We start from the raw sequence: 27,969 nt of genomic DNA, 5'->3' as shown, positions 1-27,969 counted from the left end.
TTTTTTTCTTGCGAGTATCCATGATTCTTGTGTTAGACAGGAGTAAAATCTGCGATAAGAGAGAAATAGGTGAATTTTGGTATCTTGTGTAGTGTGCGTATACCACATGTATGAACTGGATAATCGCATGTTAGGTTTCTTTATGTCAACAGGATTTGTGGTCATGTAAAGCTATTTGGTACTGCTTACAAATCAGATTCGTACACACCATCATTTGTGCTGAATGAATCACATTAGTTATTATATGATGTTTGCATCTTCAACTACATGCCTGTTGTGGACTTATATTTGCCTTGATTTGGGATCTGTTCATAATATAGTTACTTCCAATATAGGTCAATAACATGAAAAGGCATATTTACAAATAAACCAAAGTATAAAATCCAAATCATATTGATAATTTAGTTTTAATGCCCAATTTTACACAGGAAAATGCTTGTTATATGGACACTACATTTGGTATACAGACACTACACACAATATATATATATATATATATATATATATATATATATATATATATATATATATATATATATATATATATATATATTTGGCACAGCCAGTTATCGATACATTGATAAATTCATTATGAAATACCCATTATGAACCACTCCATCAGTGTTTAAATAGGAGCAACAATAGGAAACTTTCTAGATATCATAGCCAAAAATATTCAGCCATCTATACTGGTATATGGACACTACACAATTTTTCGGACAGACTGAAATGTTTTGATCAGGCTGTCTCGTTTCATTCAAGGTATTGCTTTTGAACTAAAATCAGTTTAATTCTTGTTTGTATGTATTATATGAGCAAACTAGACAAAATATATCAGTTTTACTTGTACATTTATCCATACAGACAGGATAAGAATTATATGATTGAAATTGTACATTTTATAACATTCTATTATTTATATATAAAATGCTGTAAAATGAAGATGCCTTCATCAATCTGCATCTGGTTTTCTGTAAAGAGAAGGGAAGACATGCTGTAAGATTCTGCTAGATATATGTTTCAAGTTATATGGAATAGTTTTCAAAGAAATACACTGGAATATGAGCTAATTTTGATATTGCTCTCATATAACATCCATTTCAGCATTTATTTGGTATACGTAATGTAACGTTACAAGCCATATTTTCTCACAAACGTACCAATAAAACCAATTATAGTTGTCAGACAAACCGTATCCTGTGGGATACCAGAAAAAGGGGCTGTGATGATTGTATACATTTATGAATAACAACTATAACAACAAGTACTATATGGCCACCTTGATCTTGGAAGACCCATTATGCAAAAGCAAAGCCAAATGATCCTTGCTTTTATTATTGTTAAATTTCTCTTAAAGTTGGCTCATTGGACACATTCAGATCCACCTGCTTTCTTTTACATTTTGTCCTGATGCACTACTGAACCCAGACATCAGGAACATGATTTATAGGTAATGCTCAACGTGTCTCTACAGTGTGATTGTGATTGTGACAGGTTGGCGCTGGTATTACCCCAGCAGTGGAAAGTCCTAAGCAGTCTTTTTGATGTGGACTGCACCATCTCCATCTCACGCAACAAATCCAATGAAGAGATTTGCTACACCATGCAGCCTGGTAATTGTGCACCACAGTCTGGCTAAAACACATTGTCATTGAGAACATTCCCATATAGATGGAAACAAGATAGATTTGTCATGACCCCACCCATGTAACACGAAGAGGGGTCAAGCAATAGATCCACTCTGTGTCCATCTGTCTCTGTGTGTGTACAGATGTCAGTCTATTATTGAGGAACTATTTAATTTCAATTTAATTTTATATTTTGAACACTGTAGACTATGGTAGAACGTGAATTCTGACAAGAATCAGAACAGGAACCTGCAGTTTAGCAGTACTTTGGCTTTGAAATTGGCAAATTGTATGGAATGTCATCTCAATTGCACATGCACACAGAGGAGTAAGGTAATTGTTTTAGTCTGTTTGCCTGCCTTGCAGTCAAACAAAATTGAAAATCATTCCAAATAGGAAACTTACTGTTTTTGGGGAGGTCATAAAGTACACAAACAGGCACAAATAACTAATTTAACATGGTAAATAAGGTTGTGTAAAGGACAGTGCATCAACTGCAGTAAACTTCCAAATAAATAAATAAATTCTAAAATAAATACAAAGTTTCCAAACCTGTCTTGGTTGTAACTTGTAAGTTAATAGGAATGATGATCATGAACTAAAAGTGTGGGTGCTCTCATTGTCTTACCAACAGACTACTTACTGTCCTTTGTCTGTAACTGAATGGAGTACTACTCTTGTTTGGAATGATGCTGCTATATAGCACCTGTGTTTCCTGAATTCTTAAGGAATTGAAAACCCTCAACATTTTAGCATCTCCTATAATGAGACTCAAGTATATGGCCTGTTGCTTTCATAATTGCGGAAAGGTTGGTGGCTTCACTGGTTTTATTTTTATTCTGACCGCATTCCTTGTTTTTTACATTCCGATCTAGCTCCCTTTGGCTCTCAGCCCTATAACTCTCCCAGGCTCCTGGATACACATTTTCCTCCAGTATTTCCCACCTGGTTAAGTCTGCATGACCGGAGGGACCATCAACAAACTTGAGTAGGGGGTTGTCCCACACCCTGCGTACTGCCCCGGCCTTGCCCCATCCATCCATAACTTGTTTTGTCCCCTGAAAGGCGGCCCTATGTTGCAAGCTTTTGATGTGGCACGAGAACGTCAAGAAGACTGTGGCTAAGCACCAACGCTATAAAGTTCTCTGCGACAGGCATGAGGGAGCTCACATTGAGATAGGATAAATGTCTCTTCTCTCTCTCTCTCTCTCTCTCTCTCTCTCTCTCTCTCTCTCTCTCTCTCTCTCTCTCTCTGTCTCTGTCTCTGTCTCTGTCTCTGTCTCTGTCTCTGTCTCTGTCTCTGTCTCTGTCTCTGTCTCTGTCTCTGTCTCTGTCTCTGTCTCTGTCTCTCTCTCTCTGTGTCTCTCTCTCTCTGTGTCTCTCTCTCTCTCTATCTCTCTGTCTCTCTGTCTCTCTGTCTCTCTGTCTCTCTCTCTGTCTGTCTCTCTCTCTGTCTCTCTCTGTCTCTCTCTGTCTCTCTCTCTTATGACCAACAGTATGTATCCCTGTGAGCTTAATAAAGAGCTGGGAGTATGGTGGCATAACTTATCGACTCACCCTTGTATCTTTAACAAATATATTGTATTTAATAAGCATTTACATTGTATTAAAACCGAAAAACCCATGTCCATTGTTTAATGTGTAAACACGAGTTTTATTTTCTCATCAAGAAAAACACTCGAGGTATGTCTACAAAGCATAACTGGTGTACAGGCCTTTAACTTGGAAGGCGAAATACTGTTTGTAAGCACTTGGTAGTACTTTTAAGACCTAACTTGGCACAAAAACGTTATCTTCAAACTAACACTTATAAATGGACTTGCAGGGATACCCGTGCTCCGCACAGGAATCCCGTGGATGGCGGCGGGTCTGAAGGAGTATATGTCACAGTTAATTGTAAAATTGTAGAGGCTGCCACCATTATTATTTTTTTTCATCACCACTATAATATTAGATTTTCCCCACCATGTTTTATATGCTGAAGACTCAAGTTCAAAAATGTTAAGATTTATTGCCGCATCAGATAAAAAACCATAATGCCTCAACAATCTGAGGCTGGTTTCATATCATCATTTGCGACTTAATTAATTCTCATTCTTTAGCAAATTCCGTTGGTCCCATGTCAATCGGCAGAACTTGAAAAATTAACGTTACGCAATCAGGTGATGACTTCATAATTCGGAAACCGGAAGTCGGAAGTCATTGTCTTCAATTGACTAGCATTATTTTTTCATTCTATTGCAAATGGCGTTGGCCCCATGTCAATCGGCTGAACTTGAAAAATTAACGTTACGAAATCAGGTGATGACATCATAATTCGGAAACCGCAAGTCGGAAGTACAATTCTTTTACATCAGGACACTCCCGGGTACATGTTCTGTCAGCATGTGAAGTTTGGTGAGGATCAGTCCGGTACTTTTCGCGTGCATAGGTCACCGACAAACACACACACAGACACACAGACAGACACACTTTCAACTATATATATATATATATATATATATATATATATATATATATATATATATATATATATATATATATATATATAATATTGTTGACAGCTTTTAAAAAGACTGCATTTGAAAAAAGCCTGTAAAAATAAATGGGGAAAGACTCATTGGTGGATTTACAGTTAATCATACATTGTGTCGCCCTCCTGATCAGTCGTAGCAGGATGTAGGAGGATATTAAAATGCCATTTTAATTTTCTTGTTTCCCTATTTTTTTCATTTTCAAATTCATTTTTTTACACACACACACCAGAACTGCAAACAGAAATATGTTTCCAGATTCATTTATCTTCTTTCAGTCTCCCTGACAACAGAATCTTTTAATAAGGATACACTTTGAATTTGTGATACCTACATATATTGCTTTACACTGTTGCTGTCTTTATGCTCATTTAAATGTTATGATCCATTATGTGATCGGTCATTTTGTCATCCTACCATGGGATATAATTTGATTCAGTTAATTCAAACTCTTTGAGGACGTTTGAATTTCTCATTTTAATAAGTGAATTTATGAAGTATGTTAATATAACGAATACACTTAATGCATTTCATATTTTCATTAAAGCCCCATGTTTGTGCTTGCTTCTGATATTTAATGGATATTATAGATTAACAGCAAAAATGAAAGAAAACATTTTTTGTTTGTTTTTAAAGAATGCATTTCCCTTGAAGTCATGGCAAACCCCACATGTTTGTGTTTGAAGGTGCAACTATAGTGATGATTATTGCAAGTTTTCTTTTTAAATTTCAACTACAGCTTGTTTGTTGGATTGGGTTTTTTGCAGAAGAATGTGAAGAGTGTTGTAGAAGGGGAGAGAGCTTCATTCATAAGCAGAGGAAGGTGTTGGATTACACTCAGGCCATGGTCTATGTCCGCAAAATTGAAGGAACGCAAAAGGCAAGTCTGTTTATATGTTTTAATGTTTGTCTGTGTTTACATGGCTTTTCAAACGTATTTTTCTCGGCAGTCTACTGAAACAAAAGATGCTTTTGTCTGGGATGGAAAAAGCCAACCTCTTCTCTGATGAAGTTTGGCATGGAACTTGTCACATTAATGATATTTCACATTTGTTTTATTGACCCTACACCATACTGGAATGTCGAATTCTGAATATATCAGATGCTCCACTCATCCACCAATTAACAGATTTCCACCTTTTTATTTGTAAACAAATTGTTGAAATGCAAAAGATTACGTAGAGAAGGCTATGACTGGTCAATGTGACCATTTCTTAACTTACCCTCAGAGTGACCTTTGAATGTTTCATAACTAACCACGACCACTTCTGTAAGACTGTCACAAAAACAATGACATGAGGGAACATTATCCGTAAGCCTGCTGGCACAAGTTCCGGGAAAAACCTGCCACCCTTTGTGATTTTTCAAAAGTGATTCTTCACCATTGAGAGATGAAGACAAAAATGATCTAATACTGTATAGCATGATATTTACCTCCACCACCGAAGGTGAAGGAGGTTATGTTTTCACCTCTTTCTGTCTGTCTGTTTGTTTGTGTGTAGGATATCTCAAAAAGTTGTGCACGGATTTGGATGAAATTGTGTGGACAGGTTGGGTGTATGACGAGGACGAAATTTGGATGAACTTTGTGGACATGTTGGGTGTGTGACAAGGAAGAATTGATTCAATTATGGTGAAGATCTGAATCTGGATCCAAATCTGGTAATTTTTATGTGATTCTTCACCATTGAGAGATAAGCCTGTATCTCACTGAGCTGCAACAGGTCGCGACAAAATGCGAATGGGATTCTCCAAAATGTCTGGAAACGTTCGCGGTGGTTCTCAATTTCCTTGCGTGAGTCGCAGGACATCGCTCTGGTGTCGCTGGAATGTTGAACATGTTCAAAAAATTTGTGCGACAAATTTTATCTCAAAATAGTTACAGAGTCGTCGCGGTTGTCTCGAACCGGTCTCGAACCCTTCTCAATATAGTTTCCGTGAGTCAGAAGGTGCGACAAATGTGAGACAACTTTGTGAGGGATTGGCGACCTATGAAACTAAATTGTGACTGATTGGAGAAAAAAATGATATTCTGTCCTGGGACCCCTGAGAGTGCGACAAAACTGCGATTCAATCGAGAATATTTTCGGAAGAAATTAATCTGAAATTTGCACAATGTATTGTCTACTCAATTTAATATATACATAGAAATCCACATGTTATCCATGCAATGTAATGTAGATACATTCACAATAGTTCAATCCAGATATGACTTAAAAAAAAAAAACTCATTGTCCAAATTGTAAGACCAGCATTGTCTGTCCTCTTTCTGTCCTGTTCTGACTAATGGCCTTCAATGCAAACTTTTCACCTTCCCATCATTCCTAAATCACGTCACACATATTTTTACATAAATTAGGTCACACACAAAATATGGTCACACCCACAAGCCCCTATCAAGGCAGATGAACAATTGGGTCACACACAGTGTTTGTGGGTGCAACGTTGACAAACAACAGAACACTTTGAACAATCAGGCTTGGTCAGCATTCTCCTGTAGTCCCACCATCCTGTTCTGCCAGGGCACACACAGCTCTTACACCATTGTAGTACTCAGTCAGGTACTCTCTTACTCGTTTCCCAACTGACAATACGATTGCTGGAAGGGAGAGGCCTTATCTATCTATATATATATATATATATATATATATATATATATATATATATATATATATATATATATATATATATATATATATATATATATATATATATATATATATATATATATCTATATATCTATATATCTATATATATATATATATATCTATATATATATCTATATATCTATATATCTATATATCTATATATCTATATATATATATATATATATATATATATATATATATATATATATATATATATATATATATATATATATATATATATATATATATATATATATATATATATATATATATATATATATAGTCCCAATTTCTCAATTGTCATGCACAGTTGTCGTGCGACTGCTGCAGGACATTTGCGCGATGGTTGCACGACCGTCGTGCGACGGTCACGCGACAGTTGCATGTGCCAAAAAAATCTCAGTTTTGTCACCTGAACGTCGCACGAATGTCGTGCGACATGTATGCGAACTCCAGGCGAAGTTCATCCCAAATTTCGCCAGGAGTTCATGGGACATTCGTGCGATATTCGTAAGACATACGCAAATGTGTTTTAGTATAAATTCAGTGTGATTCCAAGTCAAAATTATCACTGTTTTATCGCAATTTGGTGTCTCCAACTAGTCGCGAGCTGTCGCAGCCCAGTGAGATACAGGCTATAGGGCCAAAAACAATATATAGCATGATATTTCAAAAATGTATTGTGCCCGATATGTTCTCATGGATCAGGCATTGCGTGGCGGAGGTATGTGCTCAACCGAGTGCCATTCTAGTTTTAATATGTGATTTTCGCATTTTGATGATTTGTTGTTTTTTATGTGATTTTCACATTTTAATGAATTGTTGTTGTTATATGTGATTCATACATTGTGAAGTTGGTTTTTTTTTTTCTTTGTTTTTTTTATGTGAATTACACATTTTCATGATTTGGTGTTTTTATATGTGATTTATGCATTTTGATGATTTGTTTATTGTTTAAAAAAAATGTGATTTACACATTTTAATGATTTGTTGTTTTTACATGTAATTTACACTTTTTAATGATTTGTTGTTTTTATATGTGATTTAGACATTTTGATGATTTGTTATTTTATATGTAATTTTCACATTTTCATGATTTGTTATTTTTTATGTGATTTTCACATTTTTATGATTTGTTATTTTATATGTGATTTTCACATTTTTATGATTTGTTATTTTATATGTGATTTTCACATTTTAATGATTTGTTATTTTATATGTGATTTTTACATTTTAATGTTTTATTTTATTTGTGATTCTCACATTTTAATGATTTGTTATTTTATATGTGATTTTCACATTTTAATGATTTGTTATTTTATATGTGATTTTCACATTTTAATGATTTGTTATTTTATATGTGATTTTCAAATTTTAATGATTTGGTATTTTATCTGTGATTTTCACATTTTAATGATTTGTTATTTTATATGTGATTTTTACATTTTAATGATTTGTTATTTTATATGTGATTTTCACATTTTAATGTTTTATTTTATTTGTGATTCTCACATTTTAATGATTTGTTATTTTATATGTGATTTTCACATTTTAATGATTTGTTATTTTATATGTGATTTTCACATTTTAATGATTTGTTATTTTATATGTGATTTTCACATTTTAATGATTTGTTATTTTATATGTGATTTTCAAATTTTAATGATTTGGTATTTTATCTGTGATTTTCACATTTTAATGTTGTTTTATTTTATTTGTGATTTTCACATTTCAATGATTTGTTATTTTAGATGTGATTTTCACATTTTAATGATATTTTATATGTGATTTTCACATTTTAATGATTTGTTATTTTATGTGATTTTCACATTTTTTAATGATTTGTTATTTTATATGTGATTTTGACATTTTATTGATTTGTTGTTTTTCAATGTAATTTTCACATTTTAATTATTTGTTATTTTATATGTGATTTTCACATTTTAATGATGTTATTTTATATGTGATTTGGACATTTTTATGAATTGTTTTTTTGTGTGATTTTCACATTTTAATGATTTGTTATTTTATGTGTGATTTTCACATTTTAATGATTTCTTATTTTATATGTGATTTTCACATTTTAATGATTTCTTATTTTATATCTGATTTTCACATTTTAATGATTTGTTATTTTTTATGTGATTTTCACATTTTAATGTTATTTTATTTCATATGTGATTTTCACATTTTAATGAATTGTTGTTGTTATATGTGATTCATACATTGTGAAGCTTTTTTTTGTTTGTTTTTATGTGATTTACACATTTCCATGATTTGGTCTTTTTATATGTGATTTATGTATTTTGATGATTTGTTTGTTGTTTAAAAAAATGTGATTTACACATTTTCATGATTTGTTGTTTTTACATGTGATTTAGACATTTTAATGATTTGTTGTTTTAAAATGTGATTTAGACATTTTAATGATTTGTTATTTTAGATGTGATTTTTACATTTTAATGATTTGTTATTTTATATGTGATTTTGACATTTTATTGATTTGTTGTTTTAAAAAAAAAGTGATTTACACATTTTATTGATTTGTTGTTTTTCTATGTAATTTTCACATTTTAATGATTTGTTATTTTATTTGTGATTTTCACATTTTAATGATGTGTTATTTTACGTGATTTCGGCATTTTTAGGAATTGTTGTTTTTATGTGTGATTTTCACATTTTAATGATTTGTTGGATTCGCTATATATGCTAGATATCCCTTATTGTCGGGTTTTCCGTGTGTGTGTGTGTGTGTGTGTGTGTGTGTGTGTGTGTGTGTGTGTGTGTGTGTGTGTGTGTCTGTGTATGTGTGTGTGTGTGTGTGTGTGTGTGTGTGTGTGTGTGTGTGTGTGTGTGTGTGTGTGTGTGTGTGCGCGCGCGTGTGTGTCTGCAACGCGAGGCTCCACAGCACAAACCAGCAAACCGATTTCGATGAAACTTTGCCAACATGTGCAGTATTTGTTGGGAATGTGCGCGTTTGAATTTCGTTGACTAGCAACCACCCGTTGCGATGCAGCGGCCGAAAAACCGCGTACAGTATTTTCAATACTTGTCCTTCAGTTTTGAATGTATAGAAGCAAGACTTCGGAATTAAACACTTCGAGATATTTGGAAAATTTTACTTGAGCCGATTTTTGATTGAGGTTTTATTTATCAAATGGTAGTCCTTCAAGAATAGGGTGTCTATTTTGCGTCATTTTTTATGAGGGGCTTCGGAAAGTGGGCGGAGCTTAGGGAAAGTGGACGTGGTTGATGAAAAGTGGGAGTGGCTTCGGAAAGTGGGCGTGGCTTATGGAAAGTGGGCGTGGCTTATGGAAAGTGGGCGTGGCTTATGAAAAATATTGTGTGGCTTAGGAGGTGTGGTCAAACGAGCATTGAGAGAAGTTTATTGGGTTTTGTGTGTGTGTGTGTGTGTGTGTGTGTGTGTGTGTGTGTCTGCAATGCGAGGCTCCACAGCACAAACCAGCAAACCGATTATTTTTCAAATGGTCGTCCTTCAAAAATAGGGTGTCTATTTACCATCATTTTTTATGAGGAGTGCCAGTTGGCAAAATACGCAATAGAAAAAATCTTGCCAGGCAGAGGAACAATTGTATGTGAACCAATACGTCTTGGCAATGAATCTTCGGCGGTGGATCAGTCAGAATGAAAAGCATCGTATCCAGCGCTTCGATCCTAGCGAATCCCTCGTCGCCTACCGGCTTGTTATTTTATAAGTGATTTTCACTTTTTAATGATTTGTTGTTTTTGTATGTAATTTTCACATTTTAATGATTTGTTGTTTTATATGTAATTTTCACATTTTAATGATTTGTTATCTTATATGTGATTGTCACATTTTATTGATTTGCTATTTTATGTGTGATTTAGACATTTTAATGATTTGTTGTTTTCATATGTGATTTTCACATTTTGATAATTTGTTGTGTTTTGTGATTTGCACATTGTGAAGTTTTTGTTGTTGTTGTTGTTGTTGTTTTTTGTTTGTTTGTTTTATGTGATTTATGCATTTTAAGGATTTGTTGTTTTTGTATGTGATTTCAACGTTTTGTTGTTACCCCACGCACACGAAGCGAAAAGCGGGGTTAAGCAATTGGTTCATGTCCTTCCATTCATCGGTCTGTCCATCTTATCAGTTTATGATGGTCAGTTTGTGATCAAGGAAAAACGTATTTAAATTGCATAATGTATTTTGAACTCAAATCGGAACATGAATAACAAGACAAGTCTGTCGTTGTAACGTACCTTGGCTTATAATTCATCCTGACCACACATGCATGGAGAGTAGTGAGATATTTTTACTCTGCCTGCCTGACAGTCAAACAAAATGAAAAATCATTCCAAACAGAAAACTTATTCTTTTTAAGGGTGTTATAAAGGACATAAATAACAGTCATGAATAACTAAAGTTATGTGTTAGGTAGGGTGATGTTATAGACGCTGGGTAAAATGGTGGTAAAACCCATAATTTAATTTTATTTATGCCTTTTCAAACATCTATACACCTTTATTTAAATTGAATTGCATATTTGAACACTGGAGAACACAAATCTCCTTCATAATACTTCCAAGAACCTCCAATTTTATCGAGGTGTGTTCAGTTACCAAGTTTCTTGTCGAGCGCTCACCAAGTAGCTTAAGCACTCAAGCAAGCATTCCATTCAAAACCATTGATAAGGAATGGCTGACTTGGTAAGCACTAGCTAGCTGCTTGGTAACTGAACACACCTCTGTACTTGGACAGAATTAATTTAGTCAAATGACTTTTACAATCTTAATTTTATCGTTTTTAACGTTTTTGGTCCTATTTCTCAATGGTGAAGAATCATTTTAAAAATTCTAGTAGTCGGATCCTAATCCGGATCTTCACCAAAATCAAATCAGTTCGTCCTTGTCACACACCAAACCTATCCCCAAAATTTCATCTGGATCCGTTCACAACTTTTTGAGATATCCTTTACACAAACAAACAGACAGAGAGGGGTGAGAACAACCTCCTTCACTTTCGGTGGCAGAGGTCATAAAAGTTAAATGAGGTTGTGTACAAGGGGGCTATTTGGGACTGCTTCTGGATTACTTAAATAGCATGAAATTTTCAGATTATTTTTATTTTTAACGAATGTTCAAATCATTATTTTATTAAAATTGAAGTAACACTGCATGGGGTAATGTGTTCAATGAACTTTAGTTTTTATATGTGATTTTCACAATTTAATGATTTTTTTTGTTTTTTTGTGATTTCGATGTTTTGATGATTTTTACTTTGTGATTTACACGTGATGATTTTTTTTTTCGTTTTTAATGCCTAATTTGCACATTTTAATGATCTATTGTTTTGCAATGTGATTTACACATTTTGATGTTTTTTTGGCTTGACCGTATCCTTGCCCTTCGGGTCCTCACCCAACGCAGACGAGTTTTGGCAGCTGAAGGGCCCATCTGTGATGGGCCCTAAAGTACTGTTCTTCTCAAACAGCTTATACAACCATGTTCTGTGTTGGTTGCATTATGTAATTAGTTTTAAATTCAGTTATTTTGTGCACACACAGTTTCAGCCGCTGTACCAGGATGATCCATCAGCTGTTGAGTTGGATGTCAGTGGTGTTACTAACCCTATTGCTGACCTTCCAATCAACTGTGATCCACCTTCGTTTGTGGGAACACAGGCTGTGGTGAATCGATTAAAATGGGGGTAAAGCTCATGGGATTTGTGGCATCCATGCTGAACTTCTCAAGGCTGGTGGAATTGCTGTACTCGTGTTGTTGAATGCAGTTCTCTGCTTAGCCTGGAACACAGGCATCATCCCAAATGACTGGAAGAGGGGCCTTGTTGCCCCTCTCTGGAAGGGAAAGGATGATCGCCAGGACTGTAACAGCTACCAAGGGGTGATGCTGCTCTCAGTGCCGGGCAAGGTCTTTGCTCGGATAATGTTGATCTCTGCAAAGCGCTTGATTCAGTGAATCGGGATGCCCTCTGGAGGATTCTTGGTCTTCGTGGGGTGCCACCAAAACTGATCAGTCTGGCTTCTAAACTATACTCGGGCACTAAGAGTGCTGTAAGATGTGGTAATACCATCTCCGACTTATTTCCAGTTGTTTCTGGGCTTTGTCAGGGTATGTACTGGCCCCCACACTTTTCAGCCCATTTATGGACTCGATTCTGGGGAGGATGTCGGAGAGATCAAGCTTTGGGAATATCAAAATCTCTAACCTTGATTTCGCAGATGATGCAGTCATCTTTGCGGAGACTCTGGATATCCTTTTGGGGGCCCTCGAGGTGCTGAATGAGGAGTCGGAGCCACTGGGATTACAGGTTTCCTGGGTAAAAACTAAGATCCAGGTTTTCAATGACATCTTGGATGCTGCTATCTTGTCTGTACCTGCTTGTGGTGAGGAAGTTTAGGTCATGGAGAGATTCACTTATCTTGGCAGTGATATTCATGTCTCTGCTGGCTGTGAGCCAGAGGTCAACAGACATCTGGGTCGGGCCTGGGGAGTCGTCGATTCACTGGATCATGGGGTGTGGTGCTGTCACTACCTGCGCAGGAGGATGAAAGTCCAAGTCTTCAGGTCATTGGTGCTTCCAGTCTTGCTCTATGGATGTGAGACTTGGACTTTTACCAGGGATCTAAGGTGGAGACTTAATTCCTTTGGACTAGGTCTCTTCGGAGAATCCTTGGCGATCGCTGGTCGGAATTTGCGTCCAACGAGCGGTTGCTGAGAGAGACTCAAATGAGATTTGTTACCTGCATTGTCGGTGAGCATAAGCTCCAGCTGTATGGACATGTGGCTTGTTTTCCTGACGCTGATCATGCTCACCAGATTCTCTCAGCGAGGGAGCCTCGTGAGTGGAAGAGGCAGTTTGGCCGACCACGTGCCTCGTGGTTGCAGCAGGTTGATCGGCATCTCAAGGAGATGGGGATCGGTTAGGCATCTACTTGGGGGATGGCCAGACGGAGGCCCCTGGAGTACTTGCGGAAAGTGGACGCAGTGACGTGTTGCTCCGGCGCTTGCTCCCATATCTAATCTGACCTGACCTGACCTGACCTGACATATATCTTTACAATTGAATTCTCGCTTCAGTTTCCCAACCACTTCTCGGCTGGCACACACACCACCAGAGGGCACTATTTCAGCTAAATACATACTTCATGCCCACATTCACGAAAGCTGCATTATAGTAAGATATTCGATTTTTCACATTGTGATGTTTTTTGTTTGTTTGTTTTTACATGTGATTTACATGTTTTGATGATTTGTTGTGATGTTTCTATCCATTTATTGCGTGAAATAATGATTTGTTGAATTTTGCATTTGAAAGAACCTTGAAATGAAATTATCTGCAGGTGATGGAGATTGTGCCTGAGCTTCATCAAAGCAGCTCGGAATGTGAGGAAGACAAGGACGACAAGCCAGAGGAGAAGGACCCAGATTTTCGTTCTGTGAGCTTTTCATTTTTTTTTATCACTTGTAAACCTCAGAAAAGTGTGTGTATACTTTCTAGAATTGAGATGTTTTGAGATCATTGTGGATCACAATACTGTAAACATTGTTTTTTTTTTTGTTTGTTTTTATTTACTGGGTTAATTTTTCAAAATCTGTCAATGTTTATTTGCAATATATATCATTTGGACCATCTTTTATTTTCCTTTTTTACCTCTGGGTAAAAGATGTTTACCTTAAATTTTTCTTTTTTACCTCCTCTTTTTTTTTTTTTAGCCTCAGGTGTTTTTGAGAAACACAAACATCGAAAGATTTTGAAAACTGTCCTGGTACATAACAATTAGATAGATATGTGGTTTGGTCAAACAGCATGGACAGATGCAGGGTTCAACAATAAGTGCTGGAATGGAGATAATGAAGGGCCTTTTGGGAAGAGCAACAGTAAGTGGAAGAAAGTAAGTTGTTCCACAAATATATGAAATGAATGAGCATGAGGGAGCTACAATAGAGTGCAGTTGGGGTTAGTCCTGTGAGAAGACAGTTAAAAGCATACTGGTACATCACAGATAGTGTGCAGTAATCAAGTAGCAGGCCTTTTGCTGTGGCCTCTGCAAGAGACGCCAATGATTTGACACTATATAAGAGAGGCAGGTAGCAATGTGGTGATGCAAAGTATTTTTTTTCATGATGCAGACTAAATCTTTTTATTCTGTCAGTTAACGGACAGTGATAATGAAGGACTATGCATGACAGAGGGTGTTCAATCTGCTGACTTTTGAGGACACCCTGCAAATGAGTTCATTGCAGGACAAATAAATCTAGATAGCATGTTATGCGGAGTTATTTCACATAACCATCTTTCAAGGGCTTGCCACAGAATATATTTTGTTTCATCGGCATTCCTTTTTTAAAACATAGGGGAGGAAGTGTGACACATGTAACTCATGTTGAATGATTAAGATTGCAATTCATATTTCCAGATCATTGGGTAATGCTGTTGAAGACTCTGTGTTGTGCTTGACAGATGGAACAGAATATGGTTAGTTCTTCAAAGTAAAGTGGTGGCTTACTGAAAAGGTTTAGAGATGATTTATATACACCTGGACCCCGACATTCGCAGGTTCTGTGTATTCACAGTTGATAATTTGTGACATGCTCCTACATTCTCTGGAAATCCTGCGTATTCGCGGTTTTCGCGGCAATTTTCTTTTTTCCACGGGCCATGAGCATAACACAGTTCCAAAACATATTTTCAACGAGCTGCAAACATGACATGCTTCCTGAATGTCTATTGTAGCTTCGTGTGATAAACAGTTTCGCGAGATGTCTCACCAGTGTAACACATCATTTCCTGTGATGCCATCCCCCGTGAGTTACTTACAGAATGAAAACACTAACAGCATCTATTGATGTATCCAGTAATTACCAGGTCTCCACATATGGACATTACACAATGGAAACATTCAGCACCATCTGAGCTGTTACATTTTAAAAATTCTCAGCATAATCTACCTGTAGATAGGAAGGATGTCATGTCCTGTGAGTTAAAGAATGGAAACATTGAGCATATCTATTCATGTAATTAGCAGCTTGCTACATATGGACCAATTACACAATGACATCGCTCACCACATCTATTATCAGCTGCCGAATACAGCATCGCCTGTAAAAATCCCCCCCAAACAATGCGCAGATTACTCACTGCATCTTGGATCGCCATCATTCTTGTCCCGTTGCTCTGACCTGTGTATTGCCTCTTGCTCCATTCATTCTTCGAAAATGGCTCCCAAGCATTGAGGATACACCTCAGAAGAATATGCCTCTAAGCGGACCAGTGATACGAGAGAAGGCGAAGCTCCTGCACGACCATCTCTCTGGCGCTGGTGGTGCAAACACGAGCATTGCGTGTACAAGTGGCACCTCCAGCCTGTTTACAGCGAGCAGGGGGGTGGTTCCACCGCTTCAAGGTGCAATATAATTTGCGCAACGGCAAACTCGTAGGGGAGCAGACCACAACGCGGCCAAAGCATTCCCTGCAGAACCCACGAGGAGAGGGGGTACCTGCTGGAGCAGGTTTTTAACGCTAATGAGACCAGCTTGTTTTGGAAAAAGATGCCAACCAGAATGTTTGTCTCCCAGCAAGAGAGCAAAGCAGCTGGCTTCAAGGCCGCAAAGGACCGGGTATCCCTTCTCTGCGCAAATGCTGAAGTGAACTTCATGATAAAGCCCATGATGCTCCACTGTTCCCTGAACCCACGTGCGCTGAAGAACAAAAACAAGCAGGCGCTGCCCGTGTTCTGGAGGGCGAACAGGAAGGCGTGGGTGACGTCTGAACTTTTTATGGATGGACTGGTTTCATAATTTTTGTTCCTCAGGTCGAGAGGGACCTGGCAGGAAAGAACCTTTCGTTAAAGGTACTCCTGCTGCTTGATAATGCTCCTGGCCACCCCACGGACCTGAACGGCGCTCACCTGAACGTCATGTTCCTGCCACCGAATACCACCTCCCTCATCCAGCCACTCAACCAGTGGATAATATCAACTTTCAAGACGTTTTGCCCCAACATTCACGGATTTTTCGCGGGTCGGGAAATCCCCGGAACCTATCCCCCCTTCCCCCCTCCCCCCCATTTCTCATTGAAATGATGTCCCCACATTCGCAGTTTCAACATTCGTGGGGTTTTCCTGGAACTCCTCCTCGAATGCTGGGGTCCTGGTGTATTTTACTATATTCCCAAAGAGAGCAATGTAAGAATAGTGGCATAAAATGCTGTTGATTGAATTCACACTCTTACAGAATATGTTATTTTGCCATTGTTTGGAGCTGCTGTCGTTTTTATATGAGTTACAAGAAGTTTATCATGAAGGATCAGTCGATCAAAGATAAATCTGCAACTTTCAATCAGGTTAATTATGGTGAACTTGTGTTAATGATGGCTGGCAATATGAAACTGCAAATGTGTTGAAGTGGAAGAAGTAGAAAACAAACATTTGCCAATGTATGAGGACTATGAAGGAACAAAGAAACTTGTTCATTCTCACAGATGTATGAGCAGATAAATGAAGCTGCACCACTTTTATTTGGCTACTTAATGAATAAGAATGTTCTGATCTCTTGGATGATAATTCAAAATGCAGTGTGATTGTTCAGGTTCATCTCTCTCTACCTAATTGTTCTGCTTCTGGTTCACCTTCATCTCTTTCAGCCTCATAATCGTTGTGAGTGAGATGCTTCTGATCTTTTAAATGAGGAGTCATTTAATAAATGTTTTGTGTTAAACTTCTTTTTGAGAATTTTTTGTCATATCCCATTTTTCTGTGAAATAAATGCTTGACCTCAACTGGTGAGTGGAAGGGCACATGTCGGCCCTTTTTAAGATCATTATTCATCAAGTTTAATGGTCTGTGGAATATATTTCTGACTCTTGCCATAAATCTATACTGTGTGCATGAAGACAAATAAGAGAAAGGAACCAATGATCAGTTCTAATAATTCTTAATTTTTGAAATTTCCTCGTGTTTCACATTAAGGTAAAAAGGATTTCGCTAAAGAATGTGGTCAGAATTTTGAGTGAAACAAGTAGGTTTATGAGCAGGGGTATTGCAAATTCAAGATAGAAGGCAGAGAGTAGGAGGAGGAAGTGGGAGTATAAACACTGAAAAGGGAAGAGTGCATTAAGTTTACCGTGACAACTATTCTAATCTTTCAGAAAACAAAGGCATCGGACAAACAAACTGAGCTGAGCTAAAAGTGAGATGTTGAAAATCTGGCATTGTGAATCAAGCCACGGGAGTGAAGATTAAGTAAAGGCGTGTGTGCAGGCATGTGTGCACATGTGCACATAACTGGATGCTGGAGAAGTTGGGGATCTGTAGCTGAGGATGTTTAGTTTTGGACTGAGGATCAAAATCTTGGTTGGCCTCTTTAGTGTTCCCATTTGCACCAATGGCACATGATATAGCGAACCCAAGTTCAAATTCCATAGATATGTATTTGTCCATTGTCTAATAATGTCCTTGGTACTTTCATTGAGGTATACTAATGTCTACATCCTGCATGCTATTGATGTATCAGCTTGGCACACAACCCAAGATTCGTTGACCGATTGATGTCCAACCAGCAGTTAGTAGAAGTTCAAACTTGAGTTTTTCAATGAGGTAAAACAGCAAACAATGCATGAGCACACCGGCACACAGCAAAGAAAATGGTGACTCACTCTTCTCTCTGCCCCCCCTTGATGTGATCTAATTTGCCACTTATATCGACAGCTCGCAAACATTCCTGAAAGCTTCTTCCTCTACAAGTCACTCATAAATACGAGATTGTTCTCCATACAGATGGAGCCAGGAACTGCTCAGTACCGTGACATATCTGCATACCCGAAAGCAGCCATAAATTGCCCATACACTCATGATCTTCCCACAACCTTGTCACATTTTTATTCTACAGTACATATACAATTGGCATCTATCCTCAACAAGCATTACAAAGTCTTAAATAATAATTGATAAACATTCTGTTCCATATTGAATCAAAGGTATATACAACCGTTAAAAAATGCACAGAACACAACACACCGCCAAACCGTCACTTGTAAAGAAGTTGTAACAACTCTACTATGAGCCTTACATCAACATAAAAAAGACCTCACTGGAGAATGGAGTCCAGATGATGATCCAGACAGTCTGGATAGTCAGAAAATTAGTTATTCAGTTACAACTCAAGTTCCTATTTTATATTATTGCAGAGTTGAATACTATACATTCTAAGTTTGAAGACTATGTTGAGTCAGAGAAGCATGTAGCAAATGCTGCAAACAACAAGGCGAACCAACGTGCGAACAAAAGCATGTGTGAATCTAGCCAAACGAGGAAACCCAGGACTGCATGGAATACAGAGACTGATTGGAACAAGGTATTGCTGAGCACTGCTAAAAGAAGCTGAACAAATGGGAAACTTCAATGGAGAAACTTGGAGAGGATGTAACCCTTTACAGCCAAAGATGTTTCAGCCAAAGCTTAGTTGAATTTTCTTAATCTAAATACAAGTTGTGTTGCTAAACCGAATGCAGTTTAATGAGATTCAGCTCAGCACAGGTTGAATACTATTTTGCCAAATGCACAACACTTTTCAGCTGAATGCTATTCATATTATTTAATCATACTCAATGGGACAGTCACCTAAAATGGTTCCACATATCCGATTTGTCTAATCATGTGTTCACCAAGCTTGGTGGTTTAACGATTAAGGTGGCTGGCTTAAGATCTTTAATTAACACCAGGTGAGTTTACTCAGCCTGTCATCCTAAGGTCCAGCTTAAAATGAGTACTAGATTTCTGGTAACAGGGGACATTGCATCAGTGGCACAGCCACACCCACAGAAACCCAGAAAATGATGCAGCCAAGCAGCCAAAGGCTGCATACAAATACATAAATAAATGTGTTCACAATATTCAGGACTCTAAGTGAATACTATTTAAAGAGCACAAGTAATAACTGGCTAACAATATCCTGTGGAAGTTATACTGTGTGATATATGCACCAGGCAAATGGTGTGAAGCGGAAACGCCCTGTGGGGCAGAGTGAGAACCCCAGCACCATCCGCAGGAGCAGTCGGCACCGCCGGCTTCGAGGAGACAAAAGCTTCCTGGTTTCCTCAAGCCAGAGCCTTAAAGAATTCAAGATTCAAGTGAGGACTTTCTCATTCGTTTCTTTCATATCCTATACTCATAGACCTTGTGACTTTTCACCTTAATTCTTATTCTTCAATATCGCTTCCTCTTTTGTAATTTCCACCCATTTTATATTTTTTTCCCCATTTTATTAATGAATTGATGAGTGATACCTGAAAGTAAAGATCACACTTGGTGACAAAAGCCCATTGCAGTTGTTCTATATTTTGACCATTATTTAATTAGCAAAAAGGTGAGTGACAGGCCAGCTCAGATGTAGCTACTTTAAGTTGTCTAACTTAGGTTTGATTCCCAATGGAACAAATTCTGAGGATGAACTGTCAACCTGATGCTTGAAAGATGAGGGTTAATTATTTTTTTTCTGCAGGGTTGTTTTTTCTGCTCATGGAAGAGCTAACAGTCAGATTACATCAATCTATTGTTACGGTTCTCGGAACCGTATGCACACAACATACAGGTGTCCCACGTCGGTTATTCCATGAAGTATATGTGCAGATAGAATCCCTACCTTGTGTATAGTGGGAAAGCAAAAGGGGGTGTGTTGCGGTGGCTTTTAGTTAGGTTTATAAATCATTTCTCCCCTTTTATTTTGAACCACAGTACCTTCTTCTCGCTTTCCGAGGCAAAATCTTTGTGCAGTACCTTCTTCTCACTTTCCGAGGCAAAATCTTTGTGCGGTACCTTCTTCTCGCTTTCCGAGGCAAAATCTTTGTGCAGTACCTTCTTCTCGCCTTCCGAGGCAAAATCTTTGTGCAGTACCTTTTTGGCGAGTTCGGACACGCGTGGAGTGGGCGGGCTTCCCTGCATGGCCGAAACCCTGCCCAGAAAGGGCGGACTCCATGGAATCCCTGGCCAACCAGGGCGGACAGTGACGTCTGCTTCATCAAGGCCCCGCCCCGACCTTGGGGATCTATAAATTACGACACCATTCTCAGTCTGGGGTTCGTTCTTTTCGGGGGTCGTTCGTTCAGAGAGGGTGAGCTGGAAAGTGAGTCGTCTTGAGAGGGTGTGGGCGAGTCGGAAAGTTCGTTGAGAGTGAGAAACCCAAAGGCTCAGCCTCATCGCGGGAGATACCCAATGATCCTGGGTGCCTTGGATCCCACATCGCAGAGCCAAGAAAGGTTCGCAGACTGTTTGTGACTGGTCTACCCTATGACATCAAGCGTCGGGAACTCCACCTGCTCTTTCACACTTTCAAGACCCGTTCATACCTTGGACTCCGCGCTCTCCACCTGGGCTCCTCCGCGCACACGAACTCCACATGTGCAGCTGTGGGCCAAGCTGCACGACCATTGTCAGGTGCCGCACCACGGAGCATCCCTTTCCCCTGAAACTCAGGTACCAAAAGAACTGTGACCTCAGCTCACTCCCTCCCTGGCTACAAAAGTCCTTTGCCATTCATCTGGGTTTACTTAGTCTGAGTGTGCGTCTGAGTGTGTTGCGCCGTTTGGTAAGTATTACTGTAAAAGTGCTCTGATCATTGTAAATCTTGCCTGTATTCTCGCGATAAGTCTGCTCTGTGTCCTTCTTTTGGAAGTTGATTGTAAATAAATTTTTGTAGAAATGTTCCCAGTTCGTTTTTGTCTTTTCCTTCATTGGTCCAGCATGGTTCGGATCTGAGTTTAGCCGGGTCTTTATCCGCGATAATCTGTTCATTCTAGCCGGTACGTCCTTGGCAGTTCCGCTCGGCTGCATCCGATCCGGAGTTGGTAGTTGGTAGAGTGATCCGGTTCTGGCAAGGCGTACCGAGGGCGTGGTTTCCCGGTAGTCGAAACCGCGTGGTTAATTAGGTAAATTGATTCTAGACAAAAAGACCGTACGCCACGCGGTGGAGGTATTGGCGTCCACAGTCGGTTAAGCGACCCGCCGCATCACGGAATTATTCGTGAGCGACGGCCTACAATTCCGGGAGTCTGGTGGGAGACTAGGTAACTTCCCCCACCTCGTGGTCATTCTCGCCACCGGACCCCTGTCCGCAACACTATTTTAACATTCTTTGTATGGATGTGATGAAGTAATAGTTAAAAGGATGTAATCATAAAATGGACATTTTTTTTGTTTGAAAGGGGGAATTTTGACATTGGTCTCTTCTGCTAAAACTTGATGATACAAAAGAGTTGCCTATCATACACTGGTTTCTTGGTCAAGTTTATCATCTCTTGTCCTCTCCAATTCTGACCCATGATCTTTATTACTCCCATTATCCTTTCCTAACTCAACCATTTTAATAATAATATGAGTTCTCTTTCAAGGAACTTTGATGCAGGAGGCCAGTCAGCCCATCAAAGCCTGCACTGTTACGACCAACTTCTGGTTGTTTGTCCATGTTCTATCCTTTTAAATGCTTAGCGTTAAGCAAGGAAGTAGCATGTACCATTTTATAGTCTTTGGTACGATTCAACCGTGGTTTGAATCACCATCTCCCAGATTCAGAGTGGAAGCTCTAATCATTCCATCACTGAGACTTGTGATAGTTTGTGTTTCATCCCTTTCCTTTTTTTCCTGTTCGTTCATTCCCTTGATCTTTGTCCCACTGCCAGTTTTACCTTGCTCTTCCATGTGCCTTGCTACTGTGAAAAAGAAAAAAGAATCTTCCCCTGACTACTGACCCGAACTACTGCTAAGAAGGCAATAGCAAACCACCCATTGTATTCTTGCTTGAATTTGCTTTGGCAGCTCCTAATCTCATCTCAAGGATAATTGTACATTGAATCAAAATTCATGGCGAATGAAATCATGTTTTTAAGGAAGCCATGAAGTACAGCAAACTGTTTGTATTGATTGGTGCATTGTTGCAATGCGTGGTATTTAGGTTATTCTTGAGGCTCAATCAGATGGAAATGAAGGAAGGATGCAAATATAACAAGAGGTGAAAAGGTTTGTTGGTGAAATTGTGGATGCAAAGTAAGAATATTGTAAATTTTCACTTTATTTCTCATCCTTTTCTCTTATTATTTTCTCTTTTACCTTCTTTCTTGTATGAAAACTTCCTTTGTCCTTTTCTTGGCTTTGCTTTCAATTTCCTATGTTGTTAATGGAAGAAACAACTTGCATGTCTGTCACTCAATTTTGTTGCCAAGTTTTGTCTTCATTTTCATACTTTGCAGCATCATTACCAAATTAAAAGACAGGATTTTGAATAGCAACATATCTGGAGTGTTGTATTGTGTACCATGTGCAAGACTGTAGTGAGCTCTATATTGGTGAAACTTCAAAACGGGGATTGGAAGAGCAAAGTCGGCTAACTTGGCCGGAAAGAGGGTGACAGTCTGAAATGATTCATCATTGTGTAAATCTACCCCCAGAATGGGTCTCATGACCTATTTACCACACCCAATGAGCATCAGAGATTGAGCTTCGAGGTGTGCTGTGCCAAAGACCAGGAAGGTGGTCTAATTTCATAAATCATGAAATATTTGACCCTCCTTTACAATAAATACCTCTGATACAAGCTTCAAAAATAGGATGGTACAAATAAAGTGAAAAACATGCATACAATGCTACATTGCTCACACACACACCTGCCACACCAATGCTCACACACCACATAATGCAAGTTCACTGACAGGCAACCACCATTCACACTCAAGCACACTCACAAGTTACACAATCAGCTGGACATTGTTCATGGAGTTGAGATGGGAAGGTGCAGAATGTGGGTGGAGGGGGGTGGGGGGGGCGGTCACAACATGTCTGGTCGAGAGTCTTTTTTTTTTTTTCTTTACAAGGTTTCAAAATTTTTAACTCTACTCTTTTTAATCCTGTGACTTATTTGATTAGTTATGTCTTGCTGTGATTGAGTAGTCCATTTTAACTAGTTTTCAATACTCTTCCATTTAACATATCTGTTGGTTCTAATGATTAATGTATTAAACAATCATTTTTATAGGGAGATTTTAATGAGAGTATAGAAGGTGTTGAATTGTTTTTGTGGACTTCTTTAAAGTATTTTGTCATAAATGCAGAGGACACTCCTTCAACCAATGGTAACAACATGGTGTCAAGTTGTTTGTGAGACCTAAAGGAGAGGAGTCACTTCTTAACTCGAGAGTGTGAACCACTGCAAGTACTCTGAAGTCAAGCATGCACTTGATAACTCAAGTCTGCATGGAATCCCTGTTGAGTTGGTCAAAGCCAGAAGCACAACAGGAGCAACACCACTGCACAGGCTATGCATGAGCTTTTGGGAAAAGGAGCCACTGGATGGGCGACTCAAAACAGGATAGGTCCAAAGACATGCATTGATGGATACCAGCTTCCAAGGAGAGAAGCAAGGAGATAAGATGCCATCTCGGACAATACTTTGCATATGAGCATGAAGGAAATATATTTTTGCCATTTCTTTGATCAGCCTTAACAAGAATCCCGTTTTTTGCCATCACTTTTCACACTATTTTGATAAAATATATAACTTTTAGTTGGATGCCAGTGAGATATTTTGTCTCTATTGACTATGTGGGCTGGCAGGATGGCCTAGAGGTACACACATTCGCCTCTAAGCTGTCTAGCCTGGGTTTGAATCTCGACCCAGCTATAAACTGGCATCTTGGTGTTTCAGAGACAGGGTGATTCATCAATGTGTGTGCGTGCCGTCCCTTGGATGGACGTTAAACTGGCGTCCTGTCTGCTGGCATGAGTTGTTGGATGTTAAAGATCCCACAGTGTCCTTCGCGAAGAGTAGGTGAGCTATCACTGGCACCATGAACAAATTATAAATTCCTGCCCTAACTACTGCTGGAAAGGCAATGGCAAACCACCCAGTATAACCCTTGCCAATAAACTACTTCAGCAGCACCAACACTTTGTAACGGAGGATGATACATCAAAATCATAATTGATTATTTAAGTTTAGCTGTAGCATGGTGTTAATTTTGGTCATACTGTGCTTGTTGCGTGAACATGTTGAATTGAGAAATGGCACACTTTGAGATCCTCCCTGAACTCTACAGATAATGAACGTGTTCTCAGTGGCTCCGTTTGATCAGAACTTGTTTATGGAAGATCGGTCACTAACAGATGATTCTGCCTTGCTCGGCAGTCTTGGTGTAGTCCCTGGTTCTATCATTCTGCTTCAGGTAATGCTTCTTGTTTTTTTTCTTCCCATTTTGCTGCTGTACATTTGTTAATTTGCTAACTCCCTGGTTGACGTTCTGAATGTTGCTGGCTGCCAGGCTGATGAGACTGTGATGGATGAAGAACAAGTTGAACGTGAGTGATTGGTGATACATTTCAAGCTTCTGCTGTGGGGTCGGTGGAATGTCTTTTACTGGCAAGCTTTTATGGGAGTAATGTGTGTCCACCAGCAGAGTTTGGGACAAGATGGAGTGAAATTGTATGATATAAATGTTATAAAATCCTTCTCTTTAAGTAAAGTGGTGAATAAAATGAGTTGGTTTTCTTAAACTGGAGAAATTGTTCACATTTTCTAATTGCAACCGCATGTTTCTTCTAAAGCAAGACCACAGCCATAAATAAGTACATGGCATGTGCCCCTTGTTCTTGAATACAAATCAGCATTTTCTGTAAATGAGTCTTTGTGTTGTACAAATGAATGCACTGCGTATAGGCTTTGAAGCTACACCACATGGCCAAAAGTACGTGGACACCTGCTCGTCCAACATCTCATTCCAAAATCATGGGCTTTAATATGGAGTTGGTCCCTCTTTGCTGCGATAACAGCCTCCACTCTTCTGGAAAGGCTTTCCACTACATGTTGGAACATTGCTGTGGAGATTTGCTTCCATTCAGCCACAAGAGCATTAGTGAGGTTGGGCACTGATGTTGGGCGATTGTCTGGCTCGCAGTCGGGGATCCAATTCATCCCATAGGTGTTCGATGGGGTTGAGGTCAGGGCTCTGTGCAGGCCAATCAAGTTCTTCCTCACTGATCTTGACAAACCATTTCTGTACGGACCTCGCTTTGTGCATGGGGGCGTTGTCATGCTGAAACAGGAAACGGCCTTTTCCAAACTGTTGCCACAAAGTTGGAAACACAGAATCGTCTAGAATGTTGTATGCTGTAGCATTAAGATTTCCCTTCATTGGAACTAATGGGCCTAGCCTGAACCATGAAGAACAGCCCTCGACAATTATTCCTCCTCCACCAAACTTTACAGTTGGCACGATGTATTTGGGCAGGTAGCATTCTCCTGGCAACCACCAAACTCAGATTCGTCCGTCAGACTGCCAGATGGTGAAGCGTGTTTCATCACTCCAGCTGAATATTGGCATTGCAAATAGTGATCTTAGGCTTGTGTGCGGTGCTGCTCAGCCATGGAAACCCATTTCATGAAGCTCTCGCCGAACAGTGCTTGTGCTGACGTTGCTTCCAGAATCAGTTTGGAACTCGGTAGTGAGTGTTGCAACCGACGACAGACGATTTTTCCATGCTACGCACTTCAGCACTTGGCGGTCCCGCTCTGTGAACTTGTGTGGCCTAACACGTCGTGGCTGAGCTGTTATTGCTCCTCGATGTTTCTACTTCACAATATCAGCACTTACAGTTGACCGCGGCAGCTCAAGCAGGGCAGAAATTTGACGAACTGACTTGTTGGAAAGGTGGAATCCTATGACGGTGCCACGTTTAAAATCACTGAGCTCTTCAATACCGCCCATTCTACTGCCAATGTTTGTCTATGGCGATTGCATGGCTGTGTGCTTGATTCTATACACCTGTCAGCAATGGATGTGGCTGAAATAGCGGAATCCACTAATTAGAAGGGGTGTCTGCATACTTTTGGCCATATAGTGTATGTGGCTTTCTATAAGTTGTATATCCGATTGGGCTGTACGGTTTACAGTTTGGGGAAAGTTGATAGGCAAAGTAGCATGCTTGTGTATTACAATAGCTGATAAATGTCTTTAAAAAAAATCTTTTTCTTCATCATTTAGATGAAACATTAAATCAAATTCGACTATGCGAGCTGGCAACAAAGCCAAGAGAAGGGGTCGGCAACAAAAATATCAAGAAGAGCCATTTTTTTCAAATTTGGTCAAAAATGCAATCTCTTAAGAGCCGCTATGCATGTAATCCCAATTTCAAAAGTCCAGGATTACTGCTCACCTCCACTCGTTCATTCCTCTTTTTCCTCCCTGTGGAACCAAATTCCACATTGTCTTCAATCTCATCCTTCCCTCCAGGTCTTTAAGACAGATGTTCACCACCATCCCAGATCGTGCCCAATCTGAAACCATGATCTTTTCTACCCCTGTTAACTCACTCTACCCCCAAGCCCCCCCCCCCAACCTTTCAAATTTCCAGTTTTTCCTTAGTGTTTGCTTCTGTATGCATCCTCCTACCCCTCATTCCTTGCCGCTCCCCTAATTTGTTCAGGTCTCCATCGTTTTTACCCTTCAACCCTGCTGTTGGTTTCCCCTGCCCCCACCTTTCTACTTAACTGTTCCTCTTTTTCTGTTGCGTCTTGATCTGTTCAGTGATTGAGCTTTTCCATGAGCCTCGAATTTGTATACAAAAAAATAAAATCTAAATAATACAGCACCAAGACACACACATTTATTTGTAATGCAATACATGTTTATTGATGTTCATAAACTTTTCACATATTATATTTCATCACACTTTTTACCATTATCGTCATGACGGTCTCTTTTCCAAACCTTCCTACACACACATCCATATATTAAATGCCCCTCATTACTCCCGGCCAAAGTCTCACACCAACGCACACTGGGCTGGGGCACAGCGGTGGAAGCGCGCGACATGTCACTCCACACTCAGCATGGGCGACCACGCGGTAGAACCCCGCGACTTACGGACTGGTTGATGGCCGAAATAACCACAGCGCACGATGTGTGGAGCACCATATGTAAGCTAGGCTTGCAGAATTTGCTGGTAATTGGATATATCTTCCTGTTTATAATTGTCAAAGTTATGAAGTATAATTTTATATTTTCACAACATTCCAAAGATATTTCTGAAAATTGATAGAGAAAAAAGGGGGATTTGATTCGATCCATTTGATTAGGTGAGAGCTGATTGGTTATTCCCTCCATTCACAAGTGAG

General features: G+C 39.0%; 1 protein-coding gene across 4 annotated transcripts in view; it reads left to right on the top strand.

Moving 5' to 3' along the window:
• Nucleotides 1–27,969, top strand: part of USP48 (ubiquitin specific peptidase 48) — a 180,711-nt gene that overhangs the window by 134,322 nt on the left and 18,420 nt on the right. For 2 of the 4 annotated variants that reach the window (XM_085894514.1, XM_085894513.1), the window contains exons 19-24: nt 1,495–1,613; nt 4,930–5,042; nt 14,157–14,252; nt 19,799–19,942; nt 24,896–25,021; nt 25,118–25,154. In XM_085894514.1, coding sequence (XP_085750640.1) covers nt 1,495–1,613; nt 4,930–5,042; nt 14,157–14,252; nt 19,799–19,942; nt 24,896–25,021; nt 25,118–25,154 — 635 coding nt within the window. Of the gene's footprint in view, nt 1–1,474; nt 1,614–4,929; nt 5,043–14,156; nt 14,253–16,044; nt 17,589–19,798; nt 19,943–24,895; nt 25,022–25,117; nt 25,155–27,969 lie in introns of those variants that run through there. The other 2 variants (XR_015061515.1, XM_085894515.1) reach the window with 2 other exon arrangements.

The sequence above is a fragment of the Eptatretus burgeri genome, chromosome 9, assembly GCF_056783735.1.
Source record: "Eptatretus burgeri isolate ZD-2024b chromosome 9, Ebu_testis_v1, whole genome shotgun sequence".
Taxonomy (NCBI): domain Eukaryota; kingdom Metazoa; phylum Chordata; class Myxini; order Myxiniformes; family Myxinidae; genus Eptatretus; species Eptatretus burgeri.
Note: the sequence above shows the minus strand (reverse complement) of the source record. Positions and strands in the feature narration are given on the sequence as shown.